This window comes from Sciurus vulgaris (genome assembly GCF_902686455.1).
Source record: "Sciurus vulgaris genome assembly, chromosome: 2".
NCBI lineage: Eukaryota > Metazoa > Chordata > Mammalia > Rodentia > Sciuridae > Sciurus > Sciurus vulgaris.
The window spans coordinates 126,015,099-126,039,391 of NC_136462.1; the positions used below are offsets into that span (position 1 = coordinate 126,015,099).

General features: G+C 36.9%; 1 protein-coding gene across 2 annotated transcripts in view; it reads left to right on the forward strand.

Moving 5' to 3' along the window:
• Nucleotides 1-24,293, forward strand: part of HERC2 (HECT and RLD domain containing E3 ubiquitin protein ligase 2) — a 204,370-nt gene that overhangs the window by 111,633 nt on the left and 68,444 nt on the right. For both annotated transcript variants that reach the window (XM_079128427.1, XM_079128428.1), the window contains exons 44-55: nucleotides 1,070-1,213; nucleotides 4,144-4,286; nucleotides 5,593-5,860; nucleotides 5,949-6,085; nucleotides 6,610-6,708; nucleotides 9,217-9,385; nucleotides 9,487-9,612; nucleotides 11,000-11,108; nucleotides 11,229-11,368; nucleotides 14,906-15,096; nucleotides 16,017-16,122; nucleotides 16,210-16,301. In XM_079128427.1, the coding sequence (XP_078984553.1) occupies nucleotides 1,070-1,213; nucleotides 4,144-4,286; nucleotides 5,593-5,860; nucleotides 5,949-6,085; nucleotides 6,610-6,708; nucleotides 9,217-9,385; nucleotides 9,487-9,612; nucleotides 11,000-11,108; nucleotides 11,229-11,368; nucleotides 14,906-15,096; nucleotides 16,017-16,122; nucleotides 16,210-16,301 (1,724 nt within the window). The remainder of the gene's footprint in view (nucleotides 1-1,069; nucleotides 1,214-4,143; nucleotides 4,287-5,592; nucleotides 5,861-5,948; nucleotides 6,086-6,609; nucleotides 6,709-9,216; nucleotides 9,386-9,486; nucleotides 9,613-10,999; nucleotides 11,109-11,228; nucleotides 11,369-14,905; nucleotides 15,097-16,016; nucleotides 16,123-16,209; nucleotides 16,302-24,293) is intronic.

Consider the following 24,293-nt stretch of genomic DNA (forward strand, 5'->3'; position numbering starts at 1 on the left):
CAGTAACTCTCCAGCCCTTGTGGCCCAGTCACCCTTTTGTAATGTTGCTCATTGCCTCTTTAGTGCCAGCACCAGGGGGCTTTTTTATTTGTATTCACTTTGCTTTGTCTCTGCCTGGAGGGTTAAGACTGCAGCCATTCTTTTCTTGAACCCTTCTTCCCTTTGGGTGTAGAATACCACTCTTACTATTTTCCTTTCCGTACCTCTTGAGTATTCTTAGAGAGTGCTCCTGACCCCATCCCAATCTTTATTCCCTAGAAATCCTTATAGTTTTACCTATCATTTCTGGCCCATTCTGCCCTCTCTTCTTGTGTTTCCCCATACTTGCCATTGCTGCTCTAGCTCTTAACGACTGTAACCACTTTCAGCTGTCTCCAGTTCACATCGCTGATTGGAGAGCCCACACTTCCAAAACTCAGCTCACCTTCTCTGATAACCATTTCCTATCATATCTGTCTGCCAGTTGGTCAGGCTCAGTGCCCAGGATCTCCCTTGCTCCCCCATCACCTCACTCCACATTTCCTGTGTTGCCTCTTCAGCTTTTGCCATACTCTGCTTGGGAACATGGCTGCCATGCCACTGTAGTTCAGGCCCACACCACCATAGTGTCTTCTTTAGTCTGCTCTCATCTGGCCTGTCGTGTGGCTACGTGTGACTCGATTAGAGAAGACTCTAGGGAGATGACCATGATCTTCATCAGTTAAAGAACTAACTGTATCTGATAACATTTTCTCAGAGGAATCTCGCACGAAAACTTGAAAGTTTATTGTCTCTGACAGTTATCTGATTGAAATTTCAGCAATTCTGGAAACATTTGATAATGCAAACAATAGCTAACAGGTTCTAATCCTAACTCTTGAGGTAGGTGCCAGGAAAGCAGGGAAGGAGGAAGACCTTGAAGTTAGAGGATGTTCATTCAGCCCTTCATTACTGATAGTTTTTGTGTATAGTTAGTTCATTCCCAGAGGACAGGGCATTATTTATCTCCCTGTTGCAGAGGTGGCACAGCTGGTAAGGGGGAGAGATGAAGTAGAGTATGTGGTTCTTACTGAGTTCTTTTGTTCCATAGGACAAGTAGACTTAGATCTACTGCGGAGCCAGCAATTAAAGCTGTACATACTGAAAGCAGGGAGGGCACTGCTTTCCCATCAAGATAAACTGAGGCAGATCTTATCTCAGCCAGCTGTTCAGGAGATTGGAACTGGTCATACAGGTATCTTTTTAAATTAAGAAAGTTCTTACAGATCTATAAGATAGGCAAAGTACATGAACAAGCAGTTCATAAAAGGGGAATGTGGATGGCTTAAAAATGTTCAACAGAGATGTGTGACCCAACCAGCACTCTCCAAATGTGAATACAATTGTTGTAGTCTTAAAGACAGACAAGACAAGGGGATCTGGTGAGAGGGGAGGGAACAATAGTACTCTTAGACTTTGCTGTTTAAAGCGTGGTCGCCGACCAGGAGCATCAAGGGCATATAACAATAAGTCAGAAATGCAGACTCCCACTCTGTGTTTAGAGGGAAGAAATCAAATCCTGCATTTTATCAACAAGACCCTAGCATGGTTCTTGTTGTGCACATAAAGTAGCTCCTTTAATACATTGCTAATGGGAATTCAAGTTGGTACAACTATTTACTGAGCATTTGAGGAAATGGCTGAGACTTTAAAATGCATGTGTGTTTTATATTTTATACTTTGACTCAGCCAGTTATCTTGTGAGCATTGGTCACATGAAAAAGCATGAATATAATGGTTCACTGCCAGGGGCTGTGGGGCGTGCCCATAATCCCAGTGACTTGGGAGGCTAAGACAGGAGATTGTGAGTTCAAAACCAGCCTCAGCGATGGCAAGGCACTAAGCAACTCAGTGAGACCCTGTTTCTAAATGAAATATAAAATAGGACTGGGGATGTGGCTTAGGGTTGAGTGTCCCTGAGTTCAATCCTTGGTACAAAAAACAAAACAAAAAACAATGAATATAACAGTTTACTGATGCTTAGCAGGGTTTCTTTTTTTAGTCGTTTTTAAATGTCAAAACCCTGGAAACAAAATGGTACATTATTAGTATGTGTTGTATTTCTTATAGTGAAATACCATGATGCCATTCAAGAATGTTTATTGTCAAGGAAGCATGAAAACAGTAAATAAGTAAACAGAAAACATATCACTATGTTTATCTGTTTGTACATATGCCATAGATTTCATGTGACAATAACTGTTCAACAGTGGGTTGCAGGCTGATCTTGTTTTCTTTATACTTCTGTATATTATTTTGGTTTTAATTAGCTTGTATTACTTTTAATATGGAAAAAAGCAAAGCTATGAAATACTTTTTGATCGTTGATCACGTCTTTTCATTAGTATCTAGTAAATGAAAAGACATTGTACTAAAAATAGTTCTTGTTTAGGATCATTGCTCTCTAGGGTTAAGATGATGAGAGAAAATTGATACAGATGGCTCTGCAAGCTTGTGCAGTGAGCATGCTATGAGATGTGTGAGTGCATTTCCATAGGGATTCTGGGAACAACAGCCACTGAGGATAAGAATAGGTAGCCTTTCAAAGGTGTGGCAGATAGTTGTCATGTGAAAAGGAGTCTCCATGCTGAGGGAGATCATGGAAGCACTAATGAAAACAGTGAGTCTTTGGGAGAGAGTATTAAGGAACTCTGCTTTGTTTGCCACTCAAGGTTTATCAGTGAATGGTAGCTCTGAAGCTGGGGAGGTGGAATGAAGGCCTGTTAGTGCCTGGAATACCAGGGTGAAGATGGAAACTGACTGAGAAAGCTGTGGCAGGAGACCACGTGACAAGAACTGATATATTTGGGGTGTTAATTAACAAGTGAGGTGTAGAGGTGTTTGGAATGAGAGATAGCAAGAGGGATAATTGCCCTTGTGTCAGGTGATGAGCTATCTTCCAGGGGAAGGCATGAAAGCAGAAAGAAGGGTTAATAGATACTGCTGTGGTAAGGTGTTTTTAGATGGTACATTTGTGGGAAACCAACAAAAAGTAAAAAATGTTTTGATGCTTCAAGCTTGAGTTATATGGAGAATAGTGAATAGTGCATCTGAATAAAATCAGTCCTGTGGAATGTTTAGGCTTATTTGTTTCTTAATTTTGAGAGGGTACAGGAAAATTAATATTAAACTTAATGAACATGGGAGAAATTGGTGAGAAATGCAGATTCATTCAGTGCTATAGATGTTAGGAATCCTGAAGATAATTTATCATAGCAGAGATTGGGAAGCAGGAGCCTGGGAATTGGATTGGCTCTTTGGTTATTGCCTGGGAGCAGTGATGGCAGAGCTAAATCAGGATCATGTATGTTTTAGGCAGAGCATCAGCTATACATGAAGCTGTTTAGAGTCGGAGACTAATAACTGCAGCACCTATTCTTGTAAATAAAGGTTTATGGGAACACAGGGCCAGCCACTTGTTTTCGTTTCATCTCCACTACTTTTGCTCTAGTGATAGTACAGTGTTGAGTAGTTATGATGGAGACCAGATGGCCTGTAAGCCTATTTACTATCTGGCCCTTTATGATAAAGATTTTCAACCCCTGGTCTAGATGATTTGTTGAAGTTGTCACCAAACAAAACCAGCACATGTGAATAAAGTGCTGTGAATTGTGTGAAGTGAGTCTTGTGGAGTTGATATTGATGGAACTGTGTTAAACATAGTTTTAGAGGTCTCACCTAAAGCCACTTACAGGAAAAAAGACATCACCATGACCTCGTGACACACTTGGAATTGATGTTACTTAGTAATCTGAATAAGGCTTAGCAGGAAAAGTCAGAACTGGAAATACCAACATGGGGTGTATTGATAAGCAGGGGTTACTAAAGCAATGAATGAACGAGAAAGAAGGTGAAAGAATTGAACCAAGGGCAGAAATCTAGAAAGCAACTTTGGTTGGCTCAAATTAGACAGATGTGCAAATGAAGGGCAGAGGCTGAAAAACAGGCAGTGCAAAATTACAATTAAAGAGACTCGTTTTTGTTTGATATTTGAGCCTTTAAGATTTGGATTGTCACATAAAGAGGCAGAAGTTGAATCTGACTTAATGTACTCAGTGCATTCTCTTTAATAATAAAAGGGTTTACAGTTGAAACTACAACATACACTTTTTTTTTTAAATTCAGATGATGGTGCAGCTGTGTCTCCTGAGCTTGGGGACATGTCTCCTGAAGGGCCACAGCCCCCAATGATCCTGCTACAGCAGTTACTGGCCTCAGCCACCCAGCCTTCACCTGTGAAGGCCATATTTGATAAACAAGAACTTGAGGTACATTCGTATAAACTTGACAATTTTTAATCCAATGTACTAAATTGTGATTGACTTTTTTTTTCTAGATGTGTATATTCTTAAGGATATATTCTGAAATTTAAATGATAATGCCCAAATAGTTCTTACGGCAAGATAGGCTTTAACCATTATACACAGCAGAATACCTTAATTAACTAAAGAATGGGAAGGTTGAAGTTTAACCTTAGTTTGGATTTGTATAAATTGAAACATTAGCCAGATGCAACATGGATTAAACACTCAGTATATTCATGGGGTGATCTTTTTCCAGGAAATATTATTGAATGAGACCCATTAGGCCCATAAATATCCCGTCTGTTGTTTGCTTCTCTCAAAAGCTTTTGAGCATGCTTTGTTGCTGCAGTCACTCAGTCCTCCCTGTGCAGTGGAGCATGTGAATCAAGACTGTGCACTTGGGACTGCAGGACATTCCAGGGTTCATAATTCTTATCAACAGAGGATAATTTAGTATACTCTAACTCCCCAGAACCAAAACAGTGTACTTGGGCTCTGAATTATGTGTCACTTCCAAGTTTCTTCGTCTTCACTGCAAAATCCTAGGCTTTGGACACTTCCTAAGCATTGGAAGGCTTCATGGTATCCTCAGCTTCTTCCAGATTCCTTCCTTACATGTTCAAAATAACAAATATTCAGCATCATGAGATGCAGCTGGGGATGAGGAACAGAGACTTGCAAGTAGGTGGGCAGTTCCCAACTACAGTCTTCATGGTACACATGTTCACTGGTTGATTGTTTCCCAAAGAGTAATCTTTAGTTCCCATATTTTTAAATATCATATTTAACCCTCAAATGGTTATTTTACCTTCTAATAGTGGAGGGTTGCTTTAGGGGTATGTGAGAGAGTCCTGTGTGTTTCTGACCTGTGTTACACTGGTCAGTACTTGTGATGAGCAGCTTGGCACTTAGTTATGGTGGAGGATGTCTTTTCTCTGCCCCCTCTCACTGTGCTCACTTTTTCACAGCCCAGGACTGCTGTGAAGTTTTGCTTAATGGACATCGATACTTGACTGATTTATTAGACTGTGTGCTGAAGGAGTCAGGGAAGTTCTTTGACCACCAAATCTTTCCTCTGCAGTAAACTATGAAGTTTGGCTTTGTTGTTTTCTAACCTTTTAATCAATTGCTTAAAAATACGCATATGAATTGGGTTCTATACTTCTGTCCAGCAGTTCTTAGTAGACATTGGTCATTCCCCTTTTCTTAGACAGTATAAATTAGCTGAGGGCACTTTCACACGCCTCCCAGAACCCTCTCATCTGCCCAGGCTGCTGCATTGGCTGTGTGTCAGTGTTTGGCTGTGGAGTCCACTCACCCTTCAAGCCCAGGGTTTGAAGACTGCAGTTCCAGTGAGGCCACGACACCAGTCTCTGTGCAGCACATCCGCCCTGCTAGGGTAAAGAAGCGCAAGCAGTCACCAGTTCCTGCTCTGCCTATTGTGGTGCAGCTCATGGAAATGGGATTTCCTAGAAGGAACATAGAGTTTGCTTTGAAGTCACTCACTGGTGCTTCTGGAAATGCATCTGGTTTGCCAGGTATTCCATTTTCCTTGTCAGTGTTTGTTTGTGTGCTCACATTTCAGTGCTGTTGGACTTTATGGTGCCATGTATGTGCTTGTCTCAGGTGTGGAGGCCTTGGTAGGGTGGCTGCTGGACCACTCTGACGTCCAGGTCACAGAACTCTCAGATGCAGACACGGTGTCTGACGAATATTCAGACGAGGAGGTGGTAGAAGACATGGATGATACAGCCTACCCTGTGGTCAGTGCCTTCTTGTGTTCTGCTTATGTTATACTCTGAATAGCTTGGATGCCAGTTTTCTCTGTTCCTTCAAAGAACCAACTGTATATATCTCATGGACTGTTCCATGAAACTCCCTATTGTTCTGCTGGGCACAGAAGAGAGCCGTCTGTTTTGCTGCTGAAGTGATGATTGGGTTTTCTATATTATTATTACTTTCTTTAAGACATGCCCTGTTTAAACATCTAATGATGTTGGGTAGGCATTAGAAGATATTTTATTTAAAAAATTGTGTTCTAAATGATACTGATTTTTGATCTGAGTAAATTATTTTATAGGATTCATTTGGAAATGCCTTGGAAGTTTTCTATACTTGTGTTTTTTGAGATTCATTTTCTACTTACTGTACTATTGTTTTTAAATGATGATTTTTATAGGAAAGACTAGTTTTTATTTTGTAAGTTATAGATTTCACAACTTATTTCTTATTTAATAGGTTTATCTAGTTTTCTCTCTCTCTTTTTAAATGTATTTATCTCTTGTAGTCTACTGGTGCTGTTGTGACGGAGAGTCAAACTTACAAAAAGCGAGCTGATTTTTTAAGTAATGATGATTATGCTGTGTATGTAAGAGAGAACATTCAGGTGAGTCACTGTCTTAGGCTGGAGCCTAGCTCATTTTTCATTTGGCATATATGTGAGCATCTCCTACATGTGAACAGAGGTCCCTGCTATCAGGGGGCCTGCCTTCTTGTGGTGGAAGACAAAAACTTATACCATCTGGTAAACCCTGTGGTCTGTTCGGAGGAGATGCATACCATGGGAACAAGAAAGAACAGTCTAGAGTTCTTGGATCAGGGCACTTTGTTGGGATGATGATTGGGATCTTGTTGGGAATGTACAGTGTGTATGAAGGCCTGCAGATGTGAAGGGGCAGCTCAGTGGCTGCCAGGAGAGGTCTGGGCACTTAGGCAGGCCACTGTGGCTGCAGCAAAGTGACCAGAGGATAGAGTTGCAAAAGGTGGATAATTGGGGCCAGAATTGGAGGACTGTCCACACAGTGGATATGGTGAAGAGATGTTATTCCTCTTATCCACATTTGTGACCCTTTTAAAATTTATTTGTAAACAAATTATTTCTTTTATTTTAAAACAAATAATTTTATATTTGTTTTTCTTATATTTTTCTTTAATGCCAACTAACTTGCTTTGGCCACATTTGTTTTATATAGTCCTTTATCTACCGTAAATCCTTTGTCTTCACATTCACATTCTCTTTTTTTATTATATTTCAGAGAAAAAACTCAAATACCTGATTTTACCTATAAGTATGTCATTATACATCTCTGATGAAGAATTTCCTTTTTTAACATAATGACATTACTTTTGCCCAACGAGATAATTAATAATTCCTTAATATCATCTCATATCCAGTGATTGCTGAGGTTTTCCCATTTTCTCAAAAATGTCTCTTTATGATTAGCGCCCCCCTCCATTTGGATATAAGGAGACCATATACCTTACTTTTGGTATATCATAAGTCTCTTAACATAGAATTGTTAACCTCTTATAACTTGACAGCTTAGGCTATCTTAGCAATACCATAGACTTGATAACCGAGACCACAAGCATTATTTTCACAGTTCTGGAGGTTAGAAAATCAAGTTCAAGGGATTGAATTGGTTTCTGCTGAGGGCTTTCTTCCTGGCTTATAGATGGCCAACTTTCTCACTGTATACATACATTCAGTGGGTGAGGGGAGCAGAAACAAGCAAGAAAGTTCTGATATTTCTTCTTATAATGACACTAATCCTAGCTGGGCACTTGTGGTGCATTCCTTTAATTTTAGCAGCTTGGGAGGTTGAGGAAGGAGGATACTAACTTTGAGTGAGGCCAGCCTCAACAACTTAACAGGACCCTATCTCAAAAGGGGTTGGGATTGTGGCTCAGTGGTAGAGGGCCTCTGGGTTTAAGCCCCAGTACTATCAAAAACCAAAACAAGGGCTGGGAAGATAGCTCAGTTGGTAGAGTGCTTGCCTCGCAAGCACAAGGCCCTGAGTTCGATCCCCAGCACCGCAAAAAAAAAAAAAAAAACCCAAAACAAAATAAAACACACCAATGCTTTGTATTAGGGCCCTGCCATTGTGACTTCTTTTAACCTTATTCAGGTCCTTAGAGGCTCTAGATCTTAATATAGTTACATTTGAGGGTTAGGACTTCAACACATGGATTTTTGGGGAAACATAGACATTCAGTCATAAAACATACTTCTTTTCCCTTGTCCCTTCCTTGCCTTTTTTTTGGGCCACAACTGTGTCCTCTAAATGTCTAAGATTCTGGAATTGGTGGTGGTTAACAACTTTGGTCTCTATTTCTTCAATAAAGAGTTAGAACTGGAAGGTATTTATACACAGCCCGAGTCCCAGGCAGGAAGAATTCATAGGTGGCAGTATGCTCCCTCTTACCTCTTGTTGACAGGCATGCAGAATTGGGTGGGTTAGGTCTTGTTAGCCTGCCTCTTCCATAGATGAAATTCTTCATAAATTGTTCATCTCCAGTAGCTTTGATAGCTATAAATGTCATCACCTAGACCAATCATGAGGGACTGCATTATGGGGGTTTTCTAACACTGCCATCTCTTTTGGAATTTATTAGCTAGGGTTCTTCTTGTGTAAAAAAGATTCTTATCAATTCTGATTACTTTTTATAATGCCATTTTTATAGGAAATGAAATATAAATGCATGATTTATTTTGGTGAGCATTGATAAATTTTCAGAATAATGCACTGGTGCTCTGGTGCTCGTAAAGGTGCCCAAGAAGCTTTGGTTTATTTTTATCATGAAGATGAATTAATTCATTGGCTTTAGGATTTGATGTGGTTGAGGTGTGATTCCTTTCAATGATCAGACTGTTCTTTTGAATGAACCCAATAATTGGGTTCCCTTGCTTTATGGCCAAGTTGATCCAGTCTCACCTTATATATTTCCTGCCCCAGACATAGAGCCAGCCAGTTTTCTAAAGAGCCCTGGTTTCATAATACTTGGTCTTGCACTCTGGGTGCTAAACAAAAATTTAAAGAATAGAATACTACTAGTGATGGTTCATTTCATCTAGGTACACTGTACTGGACTTTTAATTTCATTTCAATTTTAGGTGGGAATGATGGTTAGATGCTGTCGAACTTATGAAGAAGTGTGTGAGGGCGATGTGGGCAAAGTCATCAAACTGGATAGAGATGGATTACATGACCTCAACGTTCAGTGTGATTGGCAGCAGAAGGGGGGCACTTACTGGGTTAGGTATATTCATGTGGAACTTATAGGTGAGCACATTCTTAATATTAAGTTTTTTTGCTTTATTTTTAGAGACAGAATTCCTAGAATTGAATGCTAATTATAGTGCATTTACTGTTGAATTCTCTAGGCTATCCTCCACCAAGTTCTTCATCTCATATCAAGATTGGTGATAAAGTACGAGTGAAGGCCTCTGTTACCACACCGAAGTACAAGTGGGGATCTGTGACTCATCAAAGTGTGGGAATTGTGAAAGGTAATATATTATCCAGGGAATAAAATTCCAAAGTTGACTTTTCATTAACTCAGGGCACACTCCCTCCACCCCTGTTTAAGGGCAAGAAGAAAACAAGTATGATGAAGACAGCCTCATAATAGTGGTTGGGGCTTTTTGTTTTTGGTATGGAGGGTTGAACCCCCCAGGGGTGCTTTACCACAGAGCTACATCATCAGTCCTTTTTTATTTTTTCATTTTGAGACAGGGCCTGGCTAAGTTGCTGAGGCTGGCCTCAAACTTGGAATTTTCCTGCATCAGCCTCCTGAGTTATTGGGATTACAGGCATGTGCCATCATGCCTGGCTTTGGTCAGACATGACTAAGGAAATGTGGTTTTGCCTTGATACATTAGTCATGGAGTGGCCTAATCTGTTGTTGAGATTCTATTAATATATTCTGTCAGTTGTTTTACCCTTGGTCAGGCCAGCTCCCAGCTTTTAGGGACTGCTTTTTTGTCTTTTATGTGCTACAAATTTTAGGAGTGTATTTAAGAAATAGAAATATGCAAATAATGGGAGTTAGGGTCAGGAAGCATGAAATGCTCCTCAGGCTACATTTAATGAGAAATTGAGATTGTCAAACATATGGCACACTTTGAAAAGTATATTCATGTTAACACTTACTTTAAAGTATGTTCATTTTAACACTTGCACAAGAAAGAGTTAAATATGCAATTATATCTTTAAACACTTCTGATGCCACAATGGTGGTGCATCCCAAGTAGGTGGGAATGTTGTTAGAGCTTCTCAGGTTATGTAAGAACAAATGACTTATTTAATATATAACTTTTAAAAAACATTTTTCTTTGCTTAAGATATTCCAAAGATTTACAAATCAAAACAAAGACAAATTGTAGAAAGAATTGGTTTCTAAGTCACTGTTTTGAGTGGCAAATTACTTTTATCAAAGGAAAAGAGAAGTCTTAACATTATTAGTTTGGTTTTTATTCCCTAACATACTAAAGGTACCTAAAGAAATTTTGGATGTGGTGTAATTAAAAGTTTCTCAGTGGTTCAGTCCCTAGTGGTCCCTCCCCTCCCCAACACAGCTTCCTACTGTGGAAAATTATAAACTATATAAGAGTAGAAAATATTGTATAATGAATCTCCATGTGTCATTAGCGTGAATGGTGGTCAGTTCATAGCTAGAATTGTTTCATCCTTGGTTCTTTCTTTTGATTATTTTGAAGCTACTTCCTGATGTTATGTATCATTTTATCCGTAAGTATCTAGGCACATACTTCTAAAATATAAGGACTCTTTTTAAAATATGTAACTGCCATTTTACATGGCTAGGTATATTTTAATTTTAATTGTGGGTTTATATTCATGATAAAGATGTCTCAGATGCTTTCCATTCTTCCCTAGCTTTCAGTGCCAATGGGAAAGATATCATTGTTGACTTCCCTCAGCAATCTCACTGGACTGGGTTATTGTCAGAAATGGAATTGGTGCCTAGTATTCATCCTGGGGTTACGTGAGTTTTAATTTTAATGATTGCTAAATTCTTTTGGGGGAGGAAGGGTATTATTTTGAAGTAAGTGTAATAAATAAATTCATCTTTTTCTTATAAATTCAATGATTGTTTTAAAAATAGGTGTGATGGCTGTCAGATGTTTCCTATCAATGGATCCAGATTCAAATGCAGAAACTGTGATGATTTTGATTTTTGTGAAACATGTTTCAAGACTAAAAAGCACAACACCAGGCATACATTTGGCAGAATAAATGAACCAGGTAGGGTAGAATGGTTATCCATCGAATATCGCTAGTGAGATAATTAGTGTGGGCACCAACGTATTGAAATTTTTTTTGATAGGTTCATGTGCAAATAGTGAGCACAGTTGGACAGAAGGGTTGGTCTTGCTCATAGCTGACTGCTTTTTTAAATAAGGGGAGGAATTAAGGTAGCAAGTTTTGTTTATCCATTTGTCCATTAGTGGACATTTAGGTTATTTTCTGCCTCTTGGCTGTTGTGAATAATGCTGCTGTGAATTTTGATGTTCAGGTATCTATTTGGGTCCTTGTTTTCAAAACTGTTGGGTGTGTACCTAGGAGTGAACTTGGCAAGGAAATTTGGTAGTTCTTTGTTTTAATTTTGGAGTTACTGCCAAGGTACTTTTAAGAGTGATTGCTTCATTTTATATTTCCACCAGCAGTACAAATGGGTTTAATTATTTCCACATCCTCACCAACCCTTGTAATTTTCTAGGTTTTGATTATGGTCATTCTAGTGGGGGAGAAGTGGTATCTCCTGTGATTTCCCCTCTTCCCCCATACCTGGGGTTGAACCCAGGGACACTTACCCACTGAGCCACTTCCCTAGTCCTTTGTTTTAAATATTTTATTTAAAGATAGGTTCTAAGTTGCTGAGGCTGGCTTTGAACTTGAAATTCTCCTGCCTCAGCCTCCTGAGCTGCTGTGATTATAGGTGTGCACCACCATGTCTGGCTTTCACTATGATTTCAATTTGAATTTCCCTAATAACAAATATGTCAAAACTTTTTTCTTTTCTTTTTTTTTTTTAAGCTTTTATATACCTTCTTTGAGGGAAGTATCGTTTCAAGTCCTTTGCCCATTTAAACATTTTTGATGTTCACTTGTAAGAGTTCTTTGTGTATTATGGATATTACACCCTAATCAGATGTATACTTGCAAATATTTTATCTCCTTCTGTGGGTTGTCATTTTACTCTTGTACAGAAGTTCTTAATTTTAATGAAGTTTCATATTTCTCCTTTTGTTGCTTGTGCATTGGCATTTTGTTTGCTTTTGTTGTCAGTTTAACCATAGCCAAATTGAAGGTCATGAAGGTTGGGCCCTGTTTCTTTCTAAGAATTTTGTAGTTTTAGTTTTTAAATTTAGCTCTTTGATCCATTTTGAGTTAATTTTTAAGCATCATATAGTCTAAGGGTCCATCTTCCTTGTTTTGCATGTGCATGTTCATCGTTCCCAGCACCACTGGTTAAAAAGACTGTCCTTTCAGTCTTGTTGACTCTCTTGTGGAAAGCCAGTTGACTATAGATATGAGGGTTTATTTTGGGTTCTCATTTCTGTTCTTTTTTCTGTTTGTCTACCCTTATGCCAGGTACCTGTGATAGCTTTGTAATAATCTTAGAAATTGGGATATGTGAAGCCTCCAAATTTCTTTCTCATTTTCAAGACTGTTTTGTCTATTTGATGTCCCTTGAAATTCTGGATGAATTTTGGGGCAAATTTTTTCACATTTGTTAAAAAGAAGAAAAAGGCTATTGAAATTTTTTTTAGGGATTATATTGAGTCTGTGTAGACTCTGGGTAACATCCTCATTTTAATATCAAGTGTTCCATTTTATGTCTTTGCATTTACTTAAGTCTTCTTTAATTTCTTTCAACAACATTTTGTCATTTTTGGTGTATAGGTCTTACACCTTCTTGGTTAAAATTATTCCTGTGTATTTGTTTTTCATGCTATTTTAAATAAATTTCCATTTTGAGAATATTTGTTGCTAGTGTATAGAAACTGTTTTTGGTGGCTAGTGTATACATAAACTGATTTTTGTGTGTATTCTATAACTTTGCTGACTTTAATTGGTTCTAACAGTTTTTTTTGTGTGTGGATTCTTCAGAGTATTCTACATATAATTTCATCTATAAACAGAGATAATTTTAATTCTTTCTTTTCAATTCAAATGCCTTTATTTATTTCTCCTCCCCCCTCCCTTCCCCCAATCATTCAGCCTTTTTTCCCCGTATTGCCTCTTCTCTGTTCTCTCATCATCCTTCTTTGGGCAATCCTCTTTTACTGATGTTTTACTTACCCTCTCTTTAGGAAGTATTTTACCTTCCCATTTGTTTTCTAAATTGTTACTTTTCAGTTCTTAATTCTAGGTATTTTTATTACCTCTTCAGCTCTACTGTGAACATATTCATTAGGTTCTTCTTCTTATTTTTTGTGGTGCTGGTGATTGAACCCAGAGCTGCATGCATGGTAGGCAAGTGTTCACTACTGAGCTGCACACCCTTAGCACTATTCATTAAGTTCTTGTTTTTATTTATTGTATTTATCAGTTCTATTCTCTGTTTTTTAAAAAATAGTTTTCAGTTCACTGCTAAAATGTTCTGTAGTTTCTTGCTTTTTCAAACATAGTGAGCATAGATAAAGTCTGTGTCTTATAATTTTGTGGGTCTATTTATATTCATTTCTGGATGTTTTAAGTCATGTTTTCTTGTCTCCTCATGTACCATTATATTCTGGATTATACTGAAAAATTATTTCTTGAATCAATTTGAGGCTATTGTTCTCTTTTCTTCAGTGATTGAGGGAGAGGGTTATTCTGCCAGGGATTAGAAGTAAGTAACTATCTGAGTTCACCCTAGTCAACTTTCAGTCATTGAGAAGATTTCATGCTGAGGTGCAATCTGCAAAAAAAAAAAAAAAAAAAAAAACCAAAAAGCAAACACCTTTCAGAGTTCACCCTTCTTTGTATTTCCTGTTGGGATCTCAAGTGTAGGTTGTTTTCTGTGGATATCCCTCCTGCTCCTGATTTTCTCTGGACTGTAGTTCCTGTCCCCTTCCCCTTCCAAGGCTGATAGAGTGCCATGTGTCAGGAACTGTGTAGAACCTGACAAGATAGCATAGGAAGATGAGCCTGTGATCCAGGGTGTGTCTCATCTCCATGCTTCCATTGGGTTGCCAGTGTTCTGTAGATTCTGGCCTTGTCATTCTCTACAATCTCATCAATTCTAATACTTTCAAGATGATTTACTCATTTTTTGAATGTTTTGTCTGGTTCTTCCATGTGTCCTCTATGAGAAAGGCTAGTTGAATTTCTGTTTGCACAAATTTGGTTTTTGCTTTGCATTTATAAAAGCATTTTTATTTTTTGTAGTGTTGGGAATTGAACCCAGGCCTTCTGTAAGCTAGGCAGGTGCTATGCCACTGAACCACATCCCCAGCCCCTATAAGTGTTTTTAATAAGACTATTTTCTGTAAGGACTATTAACTGAACTATTCCCACAACCTGTCTGAGTCCTTTTTTTTTTTTTTTTTTTTTGAAATATACTCTGTTATTATCTTAGAGATTTAAGTTGAATAAATTAAAGCATTATATAGACCTCATAATTTGGGGTAAAATACCTTGATTAGGTTTTTGAAGCTATGTTTTGGTAATTATTAACTGTGATTTTCAATAAAGTAAGAAGTTCATCTGTATATAATATTCTTGATTTCTTGGTCATGAAGGTTCTCTCCCATTTCACCAAGTGTTAACTCTCTTTTTGACCATGTGAAATAGGACAGTCTGCAGTCTTTTGTGGCCGTTCTGGAAAACAGCTGAAGCGCTGTCATAATAGTCAGCCAGGAATGCTGCTGGACAGCTGGTCCCGCATGGTGAAGAGCCTGAATGTGTCTTCCTCAGTGAATCAGGCTTCTCGTCTGATTGACGGTAGTGAGCCCTGCTGGCAGTCATCTGGGTCACAAGGAAAGGTAGTGTGCAGTGGGAACAGGGCAGGGAAGGAGAAACCACTTTCATTTAGATTTTGTACTTGGATCTTCAAAGTGAACTTTGAAAAACCTAGAATTTTACTAATGGTAACTGTTATTACTCATTGTATGTTTCAGGTCATAAATTATTTTGAAATAACAGAGTAACATGCCATCCAGTTTTTATTACCAAGAGATTTAAAACAGTATAAGTAACAGATTTTATCTAATCAATTAATAGAGGATGCTGTAGGGTGTTTTTGTTGTCCTTTTCTGCAAAAAAAGCTGTGAATTCCAATTCTGGCTCTGGTGAGAAGTTTTTTTGTTTATTTGTTTGTTTTTTTAGGATGGCCTAAAGCTCGTTGGCAAGTCTTTGTGATTGCACTGATGTGGATTTACCTCAGGCAGACTTGGGGAGAGGGCCATTTTCTCCATCTTGATCCTGGTGTTTTCTCTCACCCACCCTTTTTTTTTTGATACTGAATATTGAACTTGGACACTCAACCACTGGGTCACATCCCCAGTCCTGTTTTGTATTTTATTTAGAGACAGGGTCTCACTGAGTTGCCTAGTGCCTTGCTATTGCTGAGGCTGGCTTTGAACTCACAGTCCTCCTGTCTCAGCCTCCTGAGCTGCTGGGTTTACAGGTGTGCGCCACCACACTTAGCTTCTCACCCATTCTTGATGGTATGAAGGAGCACCCTTGGTCTAGAGTCTATAAATATATCATTTCTCAGACTTTGTGTGATGGTATGGAGGAATATTCTCGTTTCTGCCAGGGTAATGCATTATTCTCTCTCTCACATATTTTATGTTTAAAAAAATCTTGTATAAACTAAAGCTCCAGTGGTACTAGTTTAGTATTTTAATAGCTGAATTTTGCTGAGAATGTGTTTTGTTTTTGTTTTTTCTTTTCCTTAAAGCATTGGATTCGTTTGGAGATTTTCCCTGATGTTCTTGTTCATAGATTAAAAATGATAGTGGATCCTGCTGACAGTAGCTATATGCCTTCCCTGGTTGTGGTGTCAGGTAATGGAATTCATTTCTCAAAATGAAGTATCTTCTATATTTTCATAAAACTCCTTTGTTTGATTCCTTGACTTTTTCTTTTTCTAGGTGGAAATTCCCTTAATAACCTAATTGAACTGAAGACAATCAATATAAATCCCAGTGACACCACAGTGCCTCTTCTGAATGACTGCACAGAGGTAAGTAGCAGTGGTCCTGCTCCTTTTCAGTGCCTTACAAATGGTAAGAAAGCTGCCTTGGCTATTTGTATACTAGCATTGAACCCCATTTTTTCTGTTCTAACTAAATATGCTTGTTTTAAAACTTAACATTATTTTGGCACCTTTTATACAACTTGAATCTGCTGTTTATCAGATTGGTTTGAAAAGGAAACAAAACAGATTTCATTCTCACTATTTACAGCGTGGGTAAGTACCCCTGGGAAAAGTCAACAGGCATTCCATTGAGGGTGCTATTTGCATCCACACTTTTTTGTCATCATTAGATATATTTTAGTTTTCAATGGTTTTTCTGACTATGAATGTGACATTGAAATTACTTTTTTATTGTCATGACCTTTGGTGTCAGGTCCTGAACTTGTCATGTGGTAGCAGTCATTCAATTGATAATAAGGTAACTTTCAGAATGAATCTGAATGTATTGTATTTCTTAAAAATTCTGAGAGAACCATTGAGGGCTTTTTTTTTTTTAAATTTTTTTTTTTTTTTTTTTTTTTAGTTGTAGGTGGGCACAATACCTTTATTTTATTTATTTTTATGTGGTGCTGAGACTTGAACTTCAGTGCCTCACACATGTGAGGCAAGTGCTCTACTACTGAGCCACAACCCCAGCCCAAATGAAGACTTTTTAAGCAGCAAATACTATATAGAGCTCAGTGAGATTCTCTTCTCTCAAATCCTCCATAAGATACAAGCACTATTCTAATATATAAAGTGTATTTAAAATAATATCAAATTAAGACAGTTTTCTCTAGTACCTTGTTGTTTCAGGACTAATTTAATTGGTACAGTGATAGTAGATAACAATATCATTTACCCAAAATTTATTATACTTGAGTTTACTTTTAAATGATTAAATGCAATATATCATTTGTGTGTGTGTGTGTGTGTGTGTGTGTGTGTGTACGCTGGGGATTGAATTTGGGTCTTTGAGAATAGTAGGTAAGTGCTCTCCCACTGAGTTACACCCCAACTCTACCTTTTCTTCTTGTTTTCTAAGCTTTATTTGAAATTTTTTTTTTTTTTTGCTTTATTTGAAATTGACAAACAATAATTACATATGTTTATGGAGTACAGTGTGGTGTTTCATTACATGTGAATGTTGTGGGATGATCAAATCAGACTAATTAACATATTCATTTCAAATATTTATCATTTTTTTGTGGTGAAGACATTTAAAATTCTCAAAACTATTTTGAAACATTTAATACTATAGTTACTGTTTACTTTTTAAAAAATTTGTTCTAGTTAGTTATACATGACAGAAGGCACTTTGATATATCAAATATAACTTCTCATTCTTCTGGTTGTACCTGATATAGAATTACATCAGTTGCATGATCATATATGCACAGGGATAACAATATCCAATTAACCTTACTATCCTTCCTACTCCTATGCCCTCTTTCCTCCCTTTACTTCCCTCTGTCTAATCCAAAGTATCTCTATTCTTTCCCCACCCCCCCATCCCTTATTGTGAATTAGCATCTCCATATCAGAGAAAATATTTGGCCTTTGGTTCTTTGGGGTTGGCTTATTTCACTTAGTATGATATTCTCCAGCTCCATCTATTTACTAGCAAAATGCCATAATTCTTTAAGGCCAAGTAATATTCCACTGTGTATATATACTACATTTTCATTTTCCATTCATCTGTTGAAGGGCACTAGGTTGGTTCCATAGTTTAGCTATTGTGGATTGAGCTGCTGTAAACATTGATGTGGCTGCATCAAGGTAGTATGCTGATTTTAAGTCTTTTAGATATAAATGGAGGAATGGGATAACTGGGTCAAATTGTGATTTCCATTCCAAGTTTTCTGAGGAATCTCCGTACTGCTTTTCATAATGGTTGTACCATTTTGCATTCCCACCAGCAATGTATGTGTGTTCCTTTTTCCCTGCATTGTCACCAACATTTATTGTTGCTTGTATTCTTGATAATTGCCATTCTGATTGGAGAGAGATGAAATCTTAGTTTTGATTTGCATTTCTCTAATTGCAAGAGATGAACATTTTTTCATATGTTTATTAATTGATTGTATTTATTCTTCTGTGAAGTGTTTGTTCAGTTCCTTAGCCCATTTATTGATTGGGTTATTTGTATTTTTTGGTGTTAAGTTTTTTGAGTTCTTTATATATCCTGGAGATTAATGCTCTACCTGTGGTGCAGGTGGTAAAGATTTTCTCCCATTTTGTAGGCTCTCTCTTCATGTTATTGTTTCTCTTCTTCACATTATTGTGAAGAAGCTTTTTAGTTTGATTCCATCCCCTTTATTGATTCTTAATTTGACTTCTTGAGCCTTAGGAGTCTTGTTAAGGTAGTCAGTTCCTAAACTGACATGGTGGAGATTTGGGCCTACTTTCTTTTATTAGGCACAGGGTCTCTGTTCTAGGGCTTAAGTCCTTGATCTACTTTGAGTTTTGTGCAGGGTGAGAGATAGGGGTCTAATTTCATTTTATTACATATATCCCAGCACTATTTGTTGAAGAGGCTATCTTTTCTCCCGTGTATACTTTTGGTGCCTTTGTCCAGAATGAAATTGTATTTTTGTGGGTTTGTCTCTGTGTTTTCTGTACCATTGGTCTACATGTCTGTTTTGGTGCCAGTACCATGCCATTTTGTTACTATAGCTCTGTAGTATAATTTAAGTCTCCTGCTTCACTTTTCGTCCTGAGTAATGCTTTAGCTATTCTGGGTCTCTTATTTTTCTAAATGAATTTCATTATTGCCTTCTCTGTTTCTATGAAGAATGTCAATGGGATTTTAATAGGAATTGCATTAAATCTCTATAATGCTTTTGGTAGTATGACCATTTTGAAAATGTTAATTCTGCCTATCTAAGAGCATGGGAGATCTTCTTTGTTTAGTGTTTGGTAGTTGTCATTATAGAGGATTTTGACCTCTTTTGTTAGATTGATTCCCAAATATTTTATTTTATTTTTTGAGGCTGTTGTGAATGGTAGTTCTCCTAATTTCTCTTTCAGTGGATTCATCACTGATATGTAAGAGTGCATTTGATTTACGGGTGTTGATTTTATCTCCTGCTACTTTGCTGAAATCATTTATTAGTTCCAGAAGTTTTCTGGTGGAATTTTTTGAGTCTTCTAAATACAGAATCATGTCATCAGCAAATAGTGATAGTTTGAGTTCTTCTTTTCCTGTTCATATCCCTTTAATTTCTTTCTTCTGTCTAATTGCTCTGGCTGGAGGTTCTAGGTCTATATAGAGTAGAAGAGTTGTAAGAGGGCATCCTTTTCTTGTTCCAGTCCTTACAGGAGATGCTTTCAAGTTTTCTCCAATTAGAATGATGTTGGTCTTGGGTTTAGCATAAATAGCTTTTATAATGTTGAGGTATGTTTCTACTATCCCTAGTTTTTCTAGTGTTTTAAACATGAAGGCGTGCTATATTTCATCGTTGCCTTTTCTACATCTTTTAGATGATCATATGTTGAACCAACCTTGCATCCCTGGTATGCACCCCACTTGATTGTGGTGCACTATCATTTTAATATGTTTTTGTATATAATTTGCCATAATTTTATTGAGAATCTTTGCATCTATGTTCAACAGGGATATTGGTCTTAAGTTTTCTTTCCTTGATGTGTCTTTTTCTGGTTTTGGTGTCACGGTGATACTGGATTTATAGAATGAGTGTGGAAGGGTTTCCTTCTTTTCTAGTTCATGGAATAATTTGAGGAAGATTGGTGTTAATTTTTCATTGAAGGCCTTGTAGAACTCTTCTGAGAATCTGGTCCTAGGCTTTTCTTTCTTAGTAGGCTTTTGATGGCATCTTCAATTTCATTACTTGAAATTGATCTGTTGTGTATGTACTCCTGATTCAATTTGGGTAGGTCTCTAAAAGTTTGTCAGTGTCTTCAAGATTTTCTATTGGAGTATAGATTTTCAAAACAGTTTGATTGTCTTCTATATTTTATTAGTGTCTTTTGATATTTCCTTTTTCATTTTAGTAATTTGAGTTTTTCTCTTTGTTAATGTGGCTAAGGGTTTATCAATTTTATTGATTTTTTTTTTTCAATGAACTTTTTGTTTCGTCTGTTTTTTTCAATTGTTTCTTTTGCTTCAATTTCGTTAATTGCAGTTCTGATTTTAATTATTTTCTTCTGCCTCTGGTATTGATCTTTTCTTCTTTTTCCAGGACTTTGAGATGTAATGTTAGGTCATTTATTTGTTGACCTTTTTTTTTTTTTTTTTTTTTTTTTGGTGGTGCTGGGGATCAAACCCAGGGCCTTGTGCTTGCAAGGCAAGCACTCTACTGACTGAGCTATCTCCCCAGCCCTATTTTTTGACTTTCTATTCTTTCAATGAATGAGCTCAGTGCAATGAACTTGTACTAGTACTGACTTGAACTAGTACTGACTTCATAGTGTCCTAGAGATTTTGACATGTTATATTGCTATTTTCATTTTAAGTATTTTTTTAATTTTATCCCTTATTTCTCTGCTATGCATTCATCATTCAGTTGCATATTATTTAGTTGCCAGGTGTTGAAGTAGTTTCTATTTTTTATTTTATCATTGATTTCTAGATTCATTCCATTATGATCTGATAGAATACAGAGTATTATCTCTATATTTTTGTGTTTGTTAAGAGTTGCTTTGTGGCCTAAGACATTGTCTGTTTTAGAAAAGGATCTGTGTGCTGCTGAGAAGAAAGTATATTCGCTTGTTGATGGATGAAATATTCTATATTTGTCTGTTAAGTCGAAATTATTGATTGTATTATTTAGTTCTATAGCTTCTTTGTTTAGTTTTTGTTTGAGGATCTATCCAATGGTGAGGGAGGTGTGTTAAAGTCACCCAGTATTATTGTGTTGTGGTCTATTTGATTCTTAAAATTGAGAAGGGTTTGTTTGATGTACATCGATGCTCCATCGTTTGGTGCATAAATATTTACATTTGTTATGTCTTGTTAATGTATAATTCCTTTAAGCAGTATGAAATGTCCTTCTTTGTCCCTTCAGATTAACTTTGACTTGAAGTCCACTTTATCTGATATGAGGATAGAAACCCCTGCTTGTTTATGTGGTCCCTGTGGGTCATGTTTTTTCCCACCCTTTCACCTTCAGTCTGTGGATGTCTTTGCCTATGAAATGAGTTTCTTGCAGACAGCATATTGTTGGGTCTTGTTTTTTAATTGAATCTGCCAGCCTGTGTCTCGATTGATGAGTCTAGGCCATTAACTTTCAAGGTTCTTATTGAGATAATGATTTGTATTGCTGGTCATTTTTGTTTATTTCTGGTTTTCATTTGAGTTGGTTTCTTTTTGGTTGACTATTCCTTTAGAGTAGTTCCTCCTTTGCTGGTTTTCACTTTTTTTTTTTTTTTTTTCTTTTTTCATTTCATCTTCATGGAATATTTTGTTGAGAATGTTCTGTAGTACAGGTTTTCTAGTTGTGAATTCTTTTAACTTTTTTATCATGAAAAATTTTTATTTCATCTTCAAATCTGAAGCTTAATTTTGCTGGATATAGAATTCTTGATTGGCATCCATTTTCTTTCAGAGCTTTGTATATATTATTTCAGGACTTCCTAGCTTTTAGAGTCTGTCGAGAAATCAACTGAGATCCAAATTGGTTTCCCCCATATGTAATGTGATATTTTTCTCTCCCAGCCTTTAAAATTCTATCCTTATTCTGTATGTTAGGCATTTTCATAATAATGTGGCTTGGTGTGGGTCTGTTGTAATTTGGTATATTTGGGGCCCTCTAAGCCTCTTGTATTTGATTTTCCATTTCATCTTTTAGGTTTGGGAAATTTTGTGATGTTATTTCATTGAAAAGATTGTGCATTCCTTTGGTTTATATCTCCACATCTTCATCTATCCTGGTAAATCTTAAATTTTCTCTTTTCATGTTGTCCCATAATTCTTGGAAGTTCTTTATGTTCATGGTTTCTTAACATCTTCTCTCCATGGTCAGCTTTATTCTCATTATTTTATATTTTGTCTTCATTGCCTAAAGTTTTGTCTTCCACGGGGTCTAGTCTGTTGGTGATACTTTCCATTGAATTTTTAATTTGGTTTCCTGATTCCTTCGTTTTGAGTAGTTAATTTCTTTTCAGAATCTGTATTTCTTTATTGAAGTGATCTTTCATCTCCTGAATTTTATCTCTGATTGCACATCTTACATCATCCTTTTTGTCACAGATCAGTTTAACTATGTACATTCTAAATCCCCTCTCTGACATTTCTTCTATTGTATTGTCAGTGGATTCTATTGTTGGAGTATCTTGCTTTCTTTGGGGTTCCCTTGTTTTTTCCTTTTGTTTGTATGTCTGCCCATCTTGCGTGTGAATCTGAGGCAGTACAGTTTCTACCCTATAGACTTATAGTTCTTCTCAAGGTTTCCAGTACTTTGCCTTTAAGGGGGAGACAAGTAACAACAGTACCCAATGCAAACAGTATATAACCTTAAACCAAATAGCTCTTAATAAGATGTCTACAGTTTTGTCACAATAAGCAGAAAGGATATGTTCATTTATTGTCCACATTATAAACAGTTTAGTTTGCAAAAGGGTTTACAATTTCAAATGGTGGACAAAGAGAGAACATAAATGGTGTAGGATGTGATGTTTATGAGGAAGGAGGAGAGAAAATAGAAGTAAAAAATTACAGGAAGAGTGAAAGAGGAATTAATAGAGGTTGGCTTGTTGAAAAGCTGCCCGCAGAGCCCCCAGGGAAGTGATCCCTCTATTCCTCCATACTGAAGATTCCCCAGTTACTGTTTATTCTTGAATGTCATTGAACTATTTTGTGACATACTGATTAATTACAATTAAAATCATTGTTGTTAATAGATAAGTAGGAAAATTATAAAAGTGGAACTAATGAAAACACATACTTGTAATCCCAGCAACTCAGGAGGTGGAGGCAGGAGAATTTTAATTTTGATGCCAAGATGGTGGGCCATTTAGTGAGACCTTGCTTCAAAAATTAAAAAGTGCTGGGGATATATAGTTTAGTGGTAGAGTGCCTCTGGGTTCATTCCCCAGTACCATAAGAAGACAAAAAGGAAAAAAAAAAAAAAAGATAACATGAAGTTTTTCTGAGAAAAGATAATACTGAATTGTAGTGCATTTTAGTGTTCACTTATTACAAGGTAACTGAGGGCAGTTATTAGTCTTAGGTATTTTTGTGTTTTAATGAAATCATTACAGTTAATTGAATCAACAACTGAGATCGTCATTTATAAAAGGAGTATTTAGTCTAAGAAATTTTTAACTCAGAACAGTTTATTCTGTAATTTTTTTTGTAAGTACAGAATAGTGTATATCATGTACATGAGAATAGGAAGCATTGTGTGTAAATGAAAAACTCATGACCTACCCTGTATCCCACAACCAACTAAAATAGACCATTCCTTTGGAACTACTAGACTTTTTTGTGTGTGTGTTCTCTTTTGGTGCATTGCAAATATGCATGTTAGTGGGATTCATTATGTCATATGAGCTATTAGACTCTTTAGCATAGCCTTTCCTATGTAAATGGCTTGTTAAGGGAATTTTCTAACATTAAAGTGTACCAAAACCTTCCTGAGCCCATCACCTGGTTTTAACACTGAAAGTGTCAATACATTTTGCCAGTTGTGTGTCATTGTTTTCCTCCCTCCTCCTTTCCCTTCAGCAAGTACTGTATGACCTTATTTCAGTAGCACTTACTTCAGTATTCATCTCTAACAAGAACTTAAAAAACAAAAAAAATTGTAGTACACTTATTATACCCAATAATTTTTCCTTAACCTCATGTAATATCTAAACAGTGTTCTGATTTTCCTAATTATCCTGTGAATGTCCTTTCAGGTCATTTTGTGTGACTCTTCATTCAAACAGTGTCTGTAGTTTGCACCACATTTAAGTCTTTTAAAAAAAAATTTTTTTTAGATGTTAACAGACTTTTATTTTTATTATTTATGTGCAGTGCTGAGAATTGAACCC